Source organism: Thamnophis sirtalis, unplaced genomic scaffold (assembly GCF_051295495.1).
Source record: "Thamnophis sirtalis isolate CommonGarterSnake01/CBP01778 unplaced genomic scaffold, rThaSir2_p1.2 scaffold_4, whole genome shotgun sequence".
Taxonomy (NCBI): domain Eukaryota; kingdom Metazoa; phylum Chordata; class Lepidosauria; order Squamata; family Natricidae; genus Thamnophis; species Thamnophis sirtalis.
Window position 1 is genome coordinate 29,203,840 of NW_028261384.1, and position 15,985 is coordinate 29,219,824.

The window sequence follows — 15,985 nt, forward strand, 5'->3', positions numbered from 1 at the left end:
AACGGACAATTAAAACTGCAGAAAAAAACAGTTGCTACCAACCTGCCTTCCACTGAGGTCCTGTATACTGTAGGAGTTAGAAAGAGGGCTGTGAAAATATCAACAGACAACCTGGACATAAACTGTTTCAACTTTTACCCTCAAAATGACACTATAGGGCAGTGATGGCAAACCTTTTTGGCACCAAGTGCCAAAAAGGGAGCACGTGCGCTCATCTGGCCTGCAACCTGGAAGAGGAGCTGCCCAGGGAGTATATGCACACTAGAAAATGAACTTCTTGTTTCTGGCGTGCACATGGGGCTACTGGCACACATGCGCACATGATGATAGCTGGAAAACGGAAGACCAGCTCTTCCACTTTCCGGCACTGATGCACGCACAAAGGCCAGCTGATCACCGTGGGTGCATGTGTGCCAGAAACCTGGAAGAGAAACAGGCGATGCCATATGTGCCAGATGACATGGCTCCGCATGCCACTTCGGACACACGTGCCATAGATTCGCCATCACAGCTATAGGGCATTGAACTATAGCCACAAGGACAGTTTTTCCTCCCATGTCATCACTCTGCTAAACAACTAATTCCCACAACACTGTCAAATTATCTAGTAAGACTGTATTATTATTATTATTATTATACAATTGTATCACAGCGGCCAGTTGTTTCGCCGGATTTGGCATTGGTTACTAGTCGGGCCCCACCCAGGGGCCTAGGACGTCGTAACGTATTTTCGTAATATGCGTGCAGATCCAAGCAGTGCGGCTTTTTGCATTTGACTGATGGTGATTTTGTCAATTTTTAACTGTTTTAAATGTAATTCCAGTGCTTTTGGAATAGCACCCAGTGTGCCAATTACCACTGGAATTAACACTGCTGGTTTGTGCCATAGTAGTTGAATTTCGATTTTTAAGTCCTGGTATTTTGCGATTTTTTTCATGTTCCTTCTCGGCGACCCTGCTATCACCTGGTATTGCGATATCTATGATTGTGACCTTATTTTTCTCAACCAGTGTGATGTCTGGTGTATTATGCGCCAGTATTTTGTCGGTTTGTATACGGAAATCCCACAAGATCTTGACCATCTGATTTTCGGTGACTTTTTCAGGCTGATGTTCCCACCAGTTTGTTGCTGTTTTAATATTATAATTTTTGCACAAATTCCAATGGATCATTTGTGCTACTGAATTGTGCTGCAATTTATAATAATAATAATAATAATAATAATAATTATTATTATTATTATTATTATTATTATTATTATTATCTTTTCCATTACCTATGTATCTTCTATAACTTAGTTGCTTGTATCTTATGATTTATATTATTTTATTTAGTATCCTAAGTGTGATTTATGTTGATTGCTTATTTAGTATTCTACGACTATCACTAATGTATTGTAATGCATTGTATCTGATGAATGTATTCTTTACAATGACTAGATTTATCAGTTATTGCTTGTATGTGCAGTGAGAGCTCATGCACTGGAGACAAACTCCTCATGTGTCAAATCATACTTGGCCAATAAAGTATTCTATTGTGCTGTGCTGTGCTGTGCTGTGCTGTTCTGCTCTATTCTTATTCCTATTCCTATTCCTATTATTCCTATTCCTATCTCTCTCTATTTATTCTATAGTATTTATTCCATTCCATTCTATTGCTACCTCTTATTTTTCCCACAACAACCACCCTTTAAGTGGGGTTGGCCTAAAAAAGCATGACTGACCCAAAGTCATCTAGGCTCGCAGAGTGGCCTGAAAATCACAGCTTCCAATTTTTTAAGCTAGCACCTTACAAGAACTACCACAAACTATTTGAACTGATAGACTGAATATGTATGTCTGTACATGTGAATGATGTCATCTATTTCCAAAGCAGAATACAGCCATTACTGAATATGTGTCATTCTACCAAAAATCTAATTAATCACAAAAATATTCAGTGCTACTACAGCTTGCTAAGTCATCACCACATCTAAGATGTGACTGCATAACAGCTGGCCATAACTGAGCCCTTAGGCAGAAAACAGTGCACCATGGTGGAATTCTTAGAAGAGAAGCAATAGTATTAAACTGGTGCAAAAGGTTTTAACCTCAGGACGCTGATGGTATAATTGTTAAGAATAGTAAACATTTCTGACAGCTATGAAACTCATTGAGTGATTTTGGCTAATCATTTTCTTTTCACTTAATTTCCTTTCAGAGAATAAAATTTGGAATAAGTACAACATCACCTTGTATGTCATAGGAGAGCAGATAATAAATGAACAAATAAACACATTAGAATCACCATTATCTAAATCCTAACTTTCTTGTGAAACATCTCCTAAAGATGAATCACAACTACCTGTTTCTGCAAATAAACCAAAGCAACAGGGGTAGTAAAATCTGAGCTACACTGGGGAGAGAGGGGATGTGACTGGTGGACCAGAACACATGAACATACATGCACAGCTTGACGTAAACAAATTGAGTTGCATGTGCGTGTGCAGGCCTACCAGCCCACTGCGAGTGCAAGTCGACCCACCATGTGTGGGGCCCAGTTCCAAATAGGTCTACAGCCCAGGGGTTAGGGATCCCTGGACTAGAGCATATAAAATATAAGAAATAAGCCCCATAAGTACATGCAAACTACATCAGCTCAACACTTCTACCGTGGAAACAGAAGCACACAGATTGCTTGAAAACCACCTATATGACTAAGCTTTCCTCATATGGCTTCTCCAACCAATTTACCTTGCCTTACTTAAAAAAAAATTATGGCTGAAATTAGTATCCCAGAATAATATAGAAGGATTTTAGGTTCTCCAACTATGCACTAAAAAGTTGAAAAGATAATGGACCCATTTACAGTGAGTTTCAATGCCAATTCTATGCAGCCATGAGAATATATATTTCGGATAGCATCAATGCATATTCCTGCATTACAAATCTATGGAAGTCTTGGGGGAAAAATAGAACTTGCCCTATAAAAAATCTGGAAGGAGTGATTATTGATTAACTGAACCCAGGATAACTCGCCCTTCCTTGTGTATGTGAATGGAGGAAGCTTATTCAATTATTTCTTCAAATAGTAAAAGGAAGGACTGAGAGCTAATTCAACAAGGGGGGAAATGGGCCAAAAACAGATATGTAGAGATAGACATGGAATATCATTTCAGCTAACTAGGTTAGGTGGAAGGAACCCTCATTAAAGAAAACTTAATTAAATCCCTTTCATAACTGAAGCATATGGAAAAACCTGGAAAGTTGGGGGGGGGTGGGGCAGAAAAGTAATCTACTAAATGTTGCATTACCTTTTATAAATAAAAATAAGGTCCCATTATTCTGATTGGTATAAGAAAATCTTGCCTTGTTTGAGGTCAAAACAAAACTAAGTTGCTTACAATGTAGAAGTTCTTATAGTCACACAGACACGGGCAAAGTTGGGGCTCAAGCAGATTCAAGCTGATGTTGCTTTTCTCCATAAAATTGTTATATAAACAATTTTAGGCCAATATTTAAGTAGCCATGCTTAATATGGCACATCAAGAAGAGACTAAAAGCCACTTTTTCATAATTAACGCTTTTAGCACATTTCAAATATATAATTGAGGCAATAGAATTTATAATATCTACATTTTAAAAGAAAATGTGGCTGAAATGATGGGAAAAGAGAAATGACTATGCAAGGTTTCCTGTCAGGTCACTGTGACCAATCATCACATAATTTTGTTTTCCAGAAACCTGACTCTTCATAGCTAAGTTCTTGATCATGAGTGCACATTATCTTGTTATATTATCTGGAAGTCCTTCTGCTCAATAGATCCCAAGGACATGAGCAGAGTATTCTCCAAATTATTATTTTTTTCACTTGCAAGCCTGACTTTTCAGGCGGTGGGGGGGAGGGCGGGGAGAGATTAGGAATAATCTGACCAACTGGATCCTGGAAACTAACAATGTCGATCAAGGAAACTTGATCACAATACCACTTTATAATGTCTTGGTAATGGCATTCAGTTTTTGTTGCTACGTTGTAAAAAGGATGTTGAGACTTTAGAAAGAGTGCAGAGAAGAGCAACAAAGGTGATTAGGAGAATGGAGGCTAAAACATATGTAGAATGGTTGCTGGAACTGGGTATGTCCAGTTTAATGAAAAGAAGGACTAGGGGAGACATGATGGCAGTGTTCCAATATCTCAAGGATTGCCACAAAGAAGAGGGAGTCAAGCTATTCTCCTGAGGGTAGAACAAGAAGCGATGGGTGGAAGCTAATCAAGGAGAGAAACAACTTAGAACTAAGAAATTTCCTGACAGTTAGAACAATTAATCAGTGGAACAACTTGCCTCCAGAAGTTGTGAATGCTCCAACACTGGAAGTTTTTAAGAAGATGTTGGATAACCATTTGTCTGAAGTGGTGTAGAGTTTCCTGCCTAGGTAGGGGGTTGGACTAGAAGACCTCCAAGGTCCCTCCCAACTCTGTTTTATGTATTATATTAACTGGGAACCAACTGGGAACCAAGAAAATCATAAATTGTAGCTATCAAACAACTTAAAAATGGAAAAGTTGCAGAGCCTGATCAAGTCAATGTAGAGATGCTGAAGGCAAGATAATTGTAGCCGTCAATTATATTCACAGGCTATCCTAATTATTATAGAATGAACAGGTACTGCTTATTTGGACCCTACTGATATTGTTCCTGTATTTAACAAGAATGATAAGGTATGATGTGAAAACTATCACCGAATCACCCTTCCAATCAGAAAGGTCACTGTGCATGTTTTCAAAGCATGATTACCATCAATGCAAACTTCCACACCCAGGAAAAGCAATGTGATTTTAGATCAGACCGGGATCAGATTTTAATCGACAAGTAAATATTTAAATATATACATACTGTTTATTGATTTTAGAATTGCCTTTGACAGAGTCTGCAGAGTCTACAAAGACACACAAAATTATTTTGGTGAACAGTGTACCAAAACAATCATCCAAGTCATTGCTGTCTTTTATGATGATATCCTTTGCAAGGCTGAAATCCATAGTGAGAAAACCAGTACTTTCACAGTCAAAAGAGAAGTGAGATAAAGATGTAAACTATTACCAATGTTGTTTGATGTGGTGACAAATAGGGTGATGGAGAAAACCTTGGTTGGACATTTAGGAGTTCAATGTGACATGGATAAACTGAACTAACAGACGGACCATTAAACCAATAACATTGTTTTCATACAGAAATCAGAACTGTAAGTACGGAAGCTATTAGATGTCATAAACAAAAGAGCCAAGAGGCTCTTAGACAAATTATTATCCACATTATGGATAAATTCAAAAAAGATCAAGGCCATGCAATTGAAATCACACAAATTAACTTTGCTTTAAAAGCTGAGCAACTGAGCAGATGGATTATTTAAAATATCTAGGCACTTTGATCCCTGCATTTTGTGCTGCTGAATTGAGTAATATGTAGCCCCACAGCAAGATAGGTGGCAAATAAATTTAACAAATAAATAGACATCAGTGTGAACATGAAAAATTTGAATACAGATAATCCTTGATTTATGACCACAACTAAGATTAGAATTTACATAGTTAAGCAAGGTGGTTGTTAAGTGAGTCACACTCAATTTTACTATCTTTTTGCTATGGTTGTTAAACAAATCACTGAAGTTGTTAAGTGAATTGTGCAATTTTTAAGGGATTGTAGCTTTCTCCCTTGACTTTTCTTGCCAGCTGCCAGCTGGATAATTCCAATCATTAGAAACACAGCAGGAATAGTGGACTGGACTCAAGCATAACTAAAAGCAATGGATAGGGAGACCAGAAAAATAATGACAATGAATCATGCCCATCATCCTCACGGAGACATTGACAGATTCTACCTACCAGGACACATAGGTAGGCGTGGAATGTTCCAACTACATCACTTCATGGCCAGTACATTAAAAAAAACAAACAGGGAAAGCAGATAATAACAAGACCTGGTAATGGCTAAGAACAGCAACATTGAAGAAAGAGACCATGGGACTAATTCTGGCTGCACAAAACCAAGCCTTAAGACAAATACAATGTTAGAATTGAAAAGACAGTAACAGACAGTAAGTGCTGCCTATATACAATGAAGTTGAAGAAATGGTGGATCCCCCTGGTAAGCTACCACAAGATCGCACAGACTGATTACAAGCAACGGAATGACAAAGTAGCAACAATTGTGCATTAGAAGATCTGCAAGAAATATCATTTGCCTGCAAGGAAGAATTGGTGAGACCATAATATAGAGAAAGTCATAGGATATTAAAAAGTTAAATTGTTCTGTGACTTTAGAATTCAAACAGACAGGCACCTGCTACATAATACTCCAGATTTAACAATTATCAATAAGAAAGCCAAAAAATCTGGGTAGTGGATGTGGCAATACCTTGAGACAGCAGAAGAGAAGAGAAAGAACTGGAGAAGATAACAAAATACAAAGACCTACAAATAGAAATAGAATAAAAAAGCAAACAAAAGTAATACCAATTTTAATAGGTACCTTGGGTGCAATTCGAAACAACTGGAGCACCATCTGAATACCATAGGCATTGACAAATTCACTATCAGTCAATTGCAAAAGGCAGCTGTTAACTCACAAAGCTTTCCGACCTGCTTTACAGCTTCCATCCTGCAACGATAATACCATCTCACATCCCTATCTGCCTATTCTAGGTCCTTAATAAGGGCTCGAAAGGTAGGCAAAAATGCCAAACTAGTCTGAACATCTCACTGACTGTGCAATGAATAACAACAGCAGCAGCAGCAGCAACAACAACAACAGGTAATGCACAAACTAAAGAGAAACAACTACAAAAAATAATGGAATATCGCAATCTGTAAACTGAAATTGAGCAATTGTGGAGGGGGAAAAAATGAATGGTTGTACCAATAGTAATTGGAGCCCTTGGAGCAATACCCAAAGGGTAGATGCAGGAAATTTTGAACTTATCAGACCTCAATTTTCTGAATTTGCAAAGAACCACCTTATGCAGAACTGCCTATATACTCAGACATTAGTTCAACAGTTCTTGGTTAGGACTTGAACTGTAAAGTTTTTACCAGTCCCAGACTGTGAATCAAATTGAAGATTAAATCTTGAATAATAATGAGAGCACTGAAAAAGTGACAAGAATGGATAATGTTCACATAATGACAGAAATGGTGCAAAAACAAGCAAAGATCAAAAACTGGAATGGCCCTAGTTTGGATGAGCTGCATGGATTCTGGTTGAAATCACTAACAAATTTGAATGCAAGGTTAGCAAACCAGATTATTCAGATTCTGAAAGTGAAAAGTGTCTTAACAACCGGAAGAACTTTTTTGATTCAGAAGGACGCAGAAAAAGAGAAATAAACCTGAAAATTACAGGCCAATAACTTGCCTGCCAACAACATACAAATTATGTACAGGCATTATTGCAAACCAAATTTATAAATATTTGAAAATAAGGATTTGCTGCATGTAGAACAGAACAGAAAGGGTGCTGCAAAAATACAAGAGGAGCCAAAGACCAACTGATGATTGATAAACTGGTTTTGAAGAATTCAAAGAAAAGACTAGCAGATTTGTTCATGGCCTGGATTTATTATAAGAAAGCATTTGATTCTGTTCCATACAGCTGGATTGAGAAATGCTTAGACATTTTTGGAATTAGCAGCAATATCCAGAAATTCCTGAAGACCTCCCTGAAGCTATGGCAAACTAAGTTGATGGTGTGTGGAGAAGAACTTGGTTGAAATCAAATGAGGAATCTACCAATGTGTCTCATTGTCATCTCTGTTATTTGTACTTTTGATGGTGCCACAAACAAGCATTTTGAGCAAGACAAACTGGCTATGACTTGGCTAAAAAGGGTTGAAAATTTCCTATTGGCTCTACATGGAAGATTTAAAACTGTTTGGAAAAATAAAAGATGAATTGGGCTCACTGCTGAAAAGCACAGAGTTTAACACTGAAATGCAATCTGGCATTGACAAATGTGCAACAATTGCTATTAAGGCAGGAAAAATTGTTAAAATGATGATGGATTTAAACTTAATAATGAAGAGTTAATAAAAGCAGTAACATCAGAAGGAGGGTGCAAGCACTTAGGAGTTGTAGAAACTTCTGATCTGTTAAACAAACAAGTGAAGGAAGCTACTTCAACAAAATACCCTATTTTTTGGTCTCTAAGACACTTTCGCCCACCCCAAAGTGGGTGGAAATGTCAGTGCGTCTTATTGAGCAAATGTTGCCGAAGCACTGCCCACCTGCTGGCCCTCACCATTTGGCAATTTTTTTTTTTTTTGGCCTCTGTGTGCCAAATTTTTAGCCTCCATGTGCCCTGTTTTCGGCCTCCATGTGCCCCATTTTTTACCTTTGGGCATTCCTGTTTTTGGTCCATTTCAGGCAGCAAAGATTGCCACCGTTTGCCGCCAGAAATTGCCCTGCTGCATGGAATGGGCCAAAAATGGGAGGCACGAAGGCCGAAAACAGGACATGGGGAGGCAAAAAAACCAGATGTGCAGAGGCCTAAAATGGGATATACGGAGACTGAAAATAGGGTATGTGGAGGCTGAAAACAAGATGTGCGGAGGCAGGGATAGGCATCGGCATTCCCCGCAGCCTGGAATAGCTGATTGACAGTATTCCAGGAGGCTGATCCAACTGCCAATCAGCTGTTTGTGCTAAATTAGGCTTTGATAACAAGCTGAAGCTGACGAGGCTGTTGGCTGTTTGCTGAAAGGACAGGCTGTTTGCTGCTAGCCAGATAAATACCAATGGATGCTGGGAGGCAAAGACAGATCTCCCCCCCCCAAAAAAGCTAGGTGCATCTTATGGTCTGCAGCATCTTATAGTGTAAAAAATATGGTACATAAAATAAGTCAAAAAAATCTTGACATCAAAACTGAATGGAGGAAATATCATAAAATCAATTAACATCTGGGCAGTGCCTGTAATATGATACTCAGCTGCAAAATTGATTGGACTCAGCTAGAAGTTGATAATTTGGATTGAGACAAGAAAACTAGTGACAATGCACCTATATGCTGCACTCAAAAAATGATACTGATCGATTACATTTGCCAAGATCACAGGGTTGCAGAGGACTCTTACAGGTGAAACAAACTGTGAAAGAGGGAAAACACGGCTTAAATGACTACATAAAGAAAGCAAAAAGAGCCTCTGCTGAAGGAGATGAACAAGGGAAACCTCTTGAAAACAACAAGAATGAAAGCAGTGTATCGAAAGGAAATAATTGACCATCAAGTTCCTAACTGGAAAATGAAGCCTATGCACAGTCAATATACAAAGCTAACATGAGATATCTTTTCATTTGGAAACCAGGCAACCTCTCCTTTGACTCAAAGCCCTCTAACTAAAGAAGTAAACAACTGAAACAAAGAATAACTGAACACCTAGAACAGCAAAAAAGGGGAAAAAATCAGAATAAGGTTGCCTGCATTAAAGCTTGTTCCAAAGAAACAACTACACAAGCACTAAAAGATGCAAACACTGCAATAACAAGTATAAGCACCAACTCACTGCAAAAAAAACAAGCCAACTAATGTACAGCACAGCTGCAGTTATAACTAAATACCTGGGATATAAAATCAACAAAGAAGAAGAAAAAACCTGCACCACAAAAATGGAACATTAGACTGGAAAATAAAATCAGCAAGTTGAGATCAGGTGCAAGCAAGCTACAATAGATGAAAGTACAAGAAGAACAAGAAGACCAAAGAATAGATAATCAAGAAATACCACCTAGAAACAAGAAAGCTCAAGGAAGCCCTGGAAATAATAAAGCAGGAAATAATGGCTGTAGCCAAGAAGATAAGCAGATACAAAGCTCGAATTGTAAATTATTGGCAGAACCTCCAATTTCAATCCAATCAGAAATGTTTCTACCAATCCATGGAGATGGATTGGTGGAAATGAATCAATTAGTAGCTGACAAGGAAGAAATAGTGTAGTTCTGGGCACAGATATGGGATAATCCAAAGAAATACAACAAGGATGCAGCTTAGTTAAAAGAGGTAGATAAGAAAAAAAAAAGCTGAAATGAAAGAACTAGTAATAATAACAGAAATGATAGAGAAAAGAGCAATGAAGATCAAGACTTGGTCCAGCACCAGGTGAAGATGAACTGCATAGTTTTTGGGTGAAACATCTAACTGGTTTATACCTACTTGTTGCCAAGCAGTTTAACAACATATTACAAGAAAGTGAAATTGAAAAGTGGTTACCATCTGGCAGAATACCTGATAATGAAAGATCCAGTAAAAGGGGCATCTACAGCCCAATTTCCTGCTTACCAACAACTGTCAAATTGTTAACTGATGTGGTAGCTGATACAGTCCAACAGCAACCAGTTGAAAACAATCTCTTTCCATCTGAGCAGAAATGTAACCACCCCAATTGCAGAGGAGCAAAAGGTCAACTCTTAATTCACAAAATGATTTTGGAAAACTACAAGAGAAGGAAGACTAATGTGAATGTAGCATGGATTGACTTCAAAAAGGCATTCAACTCTCTGCCACGTGACCGAATAATCAAGTGCCCAGAAATAACAGCAGTCAGTAGAAACATCAGAAGCTTTGTGCAAAGATTGATGGCACAATGGAAGACACAGTTGCAGGTCATTGGTTAGAGACTGGGAGAAGTTAATATCAAGAGTGGAATATTTCAAGAAGATGCACTGTCACCACTACTATTTGTCATTGCCCTTTTTCCTCTGTCAACAATACTGAATAACTCTGGCCAAGGCTATCAAACATCAAAAACACCTGACAGACTATTCCACCTCCTTTACATGAACCATCTGAAGCTATAGGGAAAAACCATCTGAAATAGAACTGCTGTTCAATACTGTATATAGTCTAGATAGTGTAATGGAATTTGTATTGGACAAATGTGCCACACTCATTATCAAACAAGGAAAAATAGTGAAAACTGAAAGAACCAAGATACCTTATGAAAATAACATTAAGAGTCTGGATAAAGATGATTACCACAAGTATCCTTCTAGAAAAAGAGAAGAGGTGAATACATCAAGAGAGTGAAAATGATCTTCACTCAATGAAGGAAATACCAATGGAGGCAATCAACATCTGGGCAAGTCTTGAAGGATAATGAAGATGATCCACTGAAGATAGTATGCCAGGAAATTGACAAAGTAGCAACAATGGTTGATTGGAAGATCTGCAAGAGATATCATTTGCCTGCAAGCAAGAACTAGCGGGATCATAAAATAGAGAAGGTAATAGAAAATGAAGAAGTTAAATTGCAAAATGAAGAAGTTAAATTGCAAAATGAAGAAGTTAAATTGCTCTGGTACTTCAGAATTCAAACAGACAAGCGCATGCAACATAACACTTCAGACTTAACAATTGTCGATAAGAAAGGCAAAAGAGTCTGAATAGTGGATATGGCAATACCTGGAGACAGTAGAACAGAAGAGAAAAAACTGAGAAGATAACAAAATACAAAGACCTATTAATAGAAATAGAATGAAAAAGAAAAAGTAGTACCAATTGTAATAGGTACCTTGGGTGCAATTCAAACCAACTGGAGCACCATTTGAACACCATTGGCATTGACAAATTTGCCATCAGTCAATTGCAAAAGGCAGCTTTATCCAAATCTGCCAATATACTCAGACGTTGCCTTAACAGCTCTTAGATCCTTGGCTAGCACTTAAAGTGTTAAGTTTTTACCAGTCCCAGACTGTGAATCAAACTGAAGATTAAATCTTAATAAAAATAATAATAATAATTCCCCAGTGAGGCATTACTTTGATGTGGTTGTGGGTCTTGCATCTTCCCGAGGAAGATGAGAATGTAGCATGGATTGACTTCCAAAAGGTATTCAATGCCAGAAAAATCTCATCAGAGGAGTCAGATATAGATTATCTCTCCCATAAAAAAATATGGTGAGGCGTAAATTTCAGAAAGCCATACCAGCTCAGATGTCACCCTAGTTAACAAGGTCCGTACTAGATGTTGGAACTCCTTGATATCTGATGAAAAATGGGCTACAGGACTGTTGGCTGAGAACAGGGACAGCAGCTGCAAAACTACTGGAAAAAAGAGTGCTTGAGAGACACATTGTATAGAATGCCACATTAGTTTGGGCTAAAGGCATAAGTAAGATTAAGTAAATGCATCCTGGGGAAGGGAGAACATGTGGCTGGGGATTGTGGTATTTAGCTAACTCTGCCACGGGCACAAAGCAGAGATCTGATTTAGTTATTAGTGCTTCTCTTCTACAAATTTTTTATTTTATTTTTTCAGATGTCAGTCTAGATTCCATATAAAATAAATAACATAATAGAAATAAATAATAAAAATAAAATAAGAATAGAAAACTAGCCTGTCAGGAAAGATGTGTTGGAAAACAATCTGTCTGCAGGAGATGACCAGGCTGAGCCTGAGGAAGGGTTCAAATGCATCATCAGTCTCGAGTTCCTCTGTACCCACAAAAGATCTAAGTCCAGTTCACCTTGAATTCCACTGACTCTTATCTACCACCAATTTGCTTTGACTGTTAGTAGCTCAGATTCTTGTAGCGAGCTTAAGCTTGCAATAAATTTTTATATTCATTTGAATTTCCTATATTTCCTGATTTCTCACGCTTGTCAGTCATACGTCTGTGGTTCTGCCTAGCACTTGGAGATGAGAAACAGAAACTGCTCAGGTGGAACCAAGTTACACTGAAGTAAACAGAGCTTCTTTCCTTGCATTTTCCTAGTGCAGTATTTCAATTGTTGATTAATAATCAGAGATGCCATGTGCCAGCAAGTGCCAAACAGCCACTGACAAGCACCCTCATTCACTTCCCTTGTCAGTTTGGATTCAAAGAATCTGAATAGAATCCTATTTCTTTTCTTAGGAACACAAACTTTTTTTAAAGTCCGTATTAAAATTAGCACTCTTTTATCTTCATAATCTGACAAATTAGTCATTTTTACATCACCATATATACAGACCTCGATCCGTGGCAAGCACCTCAAGTTCTAATTAATGTCTGCCACCTGTCTAAATACTATTAGCTAATGAGGTTTCTTTTTTCCCCTCTCTGATGCTTTTTCATTTCTTTTAAGGTCTATGCAGAAATATAATCTTTATTTAAGCCCAACAAATGTTCTCTTCCAGCAATGAGAGTTTATCACAAAGACTAAAACCAGCATTGTTTTTTGGTTATCAAGTTACAGTAGCTTAAGTCTCTAAGCACTAGGATCTCCATATAGCTGATCAGTTACAGCTGTTAATTGTGGAGTGGGGAGGCCAGCTGACATCTGTTTCTTGCCCAGTTACCTAATGGTTCATTTCCAGGTCTTAAAAAGGTAGTACCCCAACCAAAGACAATGTCCAACTCTGCCAAGACCTGCCTTCTATCCTGCTTGGCTTGTGCTGGTTTGTTCATACAATGCAAATTTGAGTGAACTCACATCTGCCACTGATCGACCCAATTCGTGAGCAATCTTTTCCCATCGACCAGGCGTCCCTCCTGGGAACTTAACCATACTTCTTGTCAGTTGGCTAAGGTCCTCTTCCATCCATTCAGGGGCCTGTAAAATATTTGTAAAACATTTAGTACACCAAGAAACTCGAAGGGCTTTTATAGTAATTGAAAACACCAAACACGAATCTTAAGCAAAGCAGTCCAATAAAATCTGTTAAGCAATAAGAATGTTTTTACAGCTTTTTAATGGTGCCTACATGTAGAAGATCCAACCTATCTGATTTATGTAATAGATGTTGTACACGTATCTTGAAGACCAAGCCTATCTACTTAACAAAATAATTCTATCTTTCTATGGGTGTCAATGCATCCATGTTCACATACAGGGAGAAAAATAAAATAAAAAAGCCCCATGATAAAAGTATTTTTCATGGACACATGTTTTAACTTACAGGCACTATAAAAAAAGCATAGAGAATATATTCCTTGGGGATGCGTATTTAGAAATGATGAACCAGGCTCTTATTTAATAAAATAGATAAATTTGCTAAGTTATAAATTGCTCTGTCAAAAAAAGGGATTTTAAGAGATTGTGAATAAAAACAGCCACGCCTGCATAGCTCCTAAGAAGCACGGTGCACTCATTAGGGAGGGTAGAAAACGCACCCATCAACTTCCAGGCACTTGCATGACACACCCATTGTGAACAACTTCTTCCTTTTTGAATCCTTTCTCCAAGCAAAAGGAGCTGCATGAAAAAGCCTTCACATGCACCCAAAGAGCAATTTCCACTGTCCTTTCCTATCAAAACACCATCTGGATCAGGCTTCCTCTGCACTGATACAGGCAGTGAGCAACAGCTTCCCATTTCTCTTTTATTTCTAAAAGGAGCCTTTTATGACAAATACCTCCCCCTAATCACTATTTCTGATAATGAACAGGCAGGCATCAAGCAGTTTGCATTACAGAGCCATCAGTGCTAAACAACAGTCAGAGGTGAATGACCCCTGGGACCATCTCCACAGCTACAGCAAAGCTTCTGCCTGACACTAATCCTGCCTGTCATTCTCCCACTGTGCTCGAACTGCACTGACGTCCGCCTGCTGCACTGCAAGCAGAAACGGGGCCCTCTCTGACTTTTTACTGTCTCCCCCAATCAATGGCTCCAGCGTGCTCTTTTCACCATGTCCAAATGGCAGCTTCACTCATCGTCAGAGGGCCTTGCCCCTTGTTTAAAGGGGCTCCCCAAAGGCACTCCCATTTGCATTCATTTGCAAAGCAAACTACTCTTATTCACTTTGTTCAGGGCGATCAGGAATGCTCCCTGAAGCAGAGAAATTGGCATAAATATACAGCCTGCTGCTTAAAAGACAGTAAATAATAGCCAATAATTGGAAGGATTTTTTTTTCAGTCACCCTTCGCTTGTGTCCATGCATGTCTTTGTCCACCCAATGCCAAAATCAAATCTACCTGGATTATTGTACCATTATCAGTGATCAAAATAGAACGCAGGAGCACAAAACAGATGAGAACATGCATTGCCATAACCTAACACAGAATGTCCCATTTTCAGCAGAACAACACCCATACACGTACAAAGTGGCATTGGTTTGGCCTATAAAAAGGAGGAGCTAATTTCCATTAGACAGTAATCATTGCCTTCCGTGAGAAGGTTCTACTCACCAGTTTCCTCAAAATATTACTTAAGAGTTATGTGAGGTAAAATTGACCATCCAAATAGCAGAGTATCAAATGCACACAGCTAGAAACCCTTTGCAGCATACTGCGTATTATACATCGAATGCAGTTCTGAAGATCCCGTTGCCCCAAATCAATTCAATGATATTTAGAGATAAAATATTTAGAAGATGTTATAAATAATCAGTGGGAGATTCTCCTGCATGGAATTGAGACAGCCTATGATGTCCACTCTGGGATATCAGCAACTGATTTGCTACCACACCTAAAATGGCATTGTATAGTACGGTCAACAGATATTCAAGTTCTTTGAAAATCCAACAAGTTTTGAACCATTTGAAATTGGGTAGAGTGGTACAACAGGAAAGAATTATTCCCCAAATTGTCTTTATTGTATAAATAGATTAAATATAAGCATTTGCACATAGGAGGTCTTTGACTTACTACAATTGAGCCTAATGTTGCTTAGCGAGACATTTGTTCAGTAAATTTTGCCCCATTTTACTATCTTTCTTGCCATAGTTGTTAAGTGAATGTTTATGGTTGTTAGGTTAGTAACACAGTTGATAAGTGACTCTGCCTTCCCCATTGACTTTGTTTGTCAGAAGGTCACAAAAGGTGATCACACTGAAACAATCATAAATATGAACTAGTTGCAAGCATTGAAATTTTGATCACGTGACAATGAAGATGCTACAACGGTTGTAAATCTGAAAAGCAGTCATAAATCATTTTTTCAGTACCACTGTAATTTCAAACTGTCACTAAATGAACTTGCAAATCAAGGACTACCTGTACATGCTTTGATGCATAAATATGCATCAAATATAT

At 38.2% G+C, this 15,985-nt stretch overlaps 1 protein-coding gene across 1 annotated transcript in view; it reads right to left on the reverse strand.

Moving 5' to 3' along the window:
* Positions 1-15,985, reverse strand: part of DNAJC1 (DnaJ heat shock protein family (Hsp40) member C1) — a 109,755-nt gene that overhangs the window by 10,389 nt on the left and 83,381 nt on the right. The window contains exon 9 of the mRNA XM_014056123.2: positions 13,442-13,561. Coding sequence (XP_013911598.2) covers positions 13,442-13,561 — 120 coding nt within the window. The remainder of the gene's footprint in view (positions 1-13,441; positions 13,562-15,985) is intronic.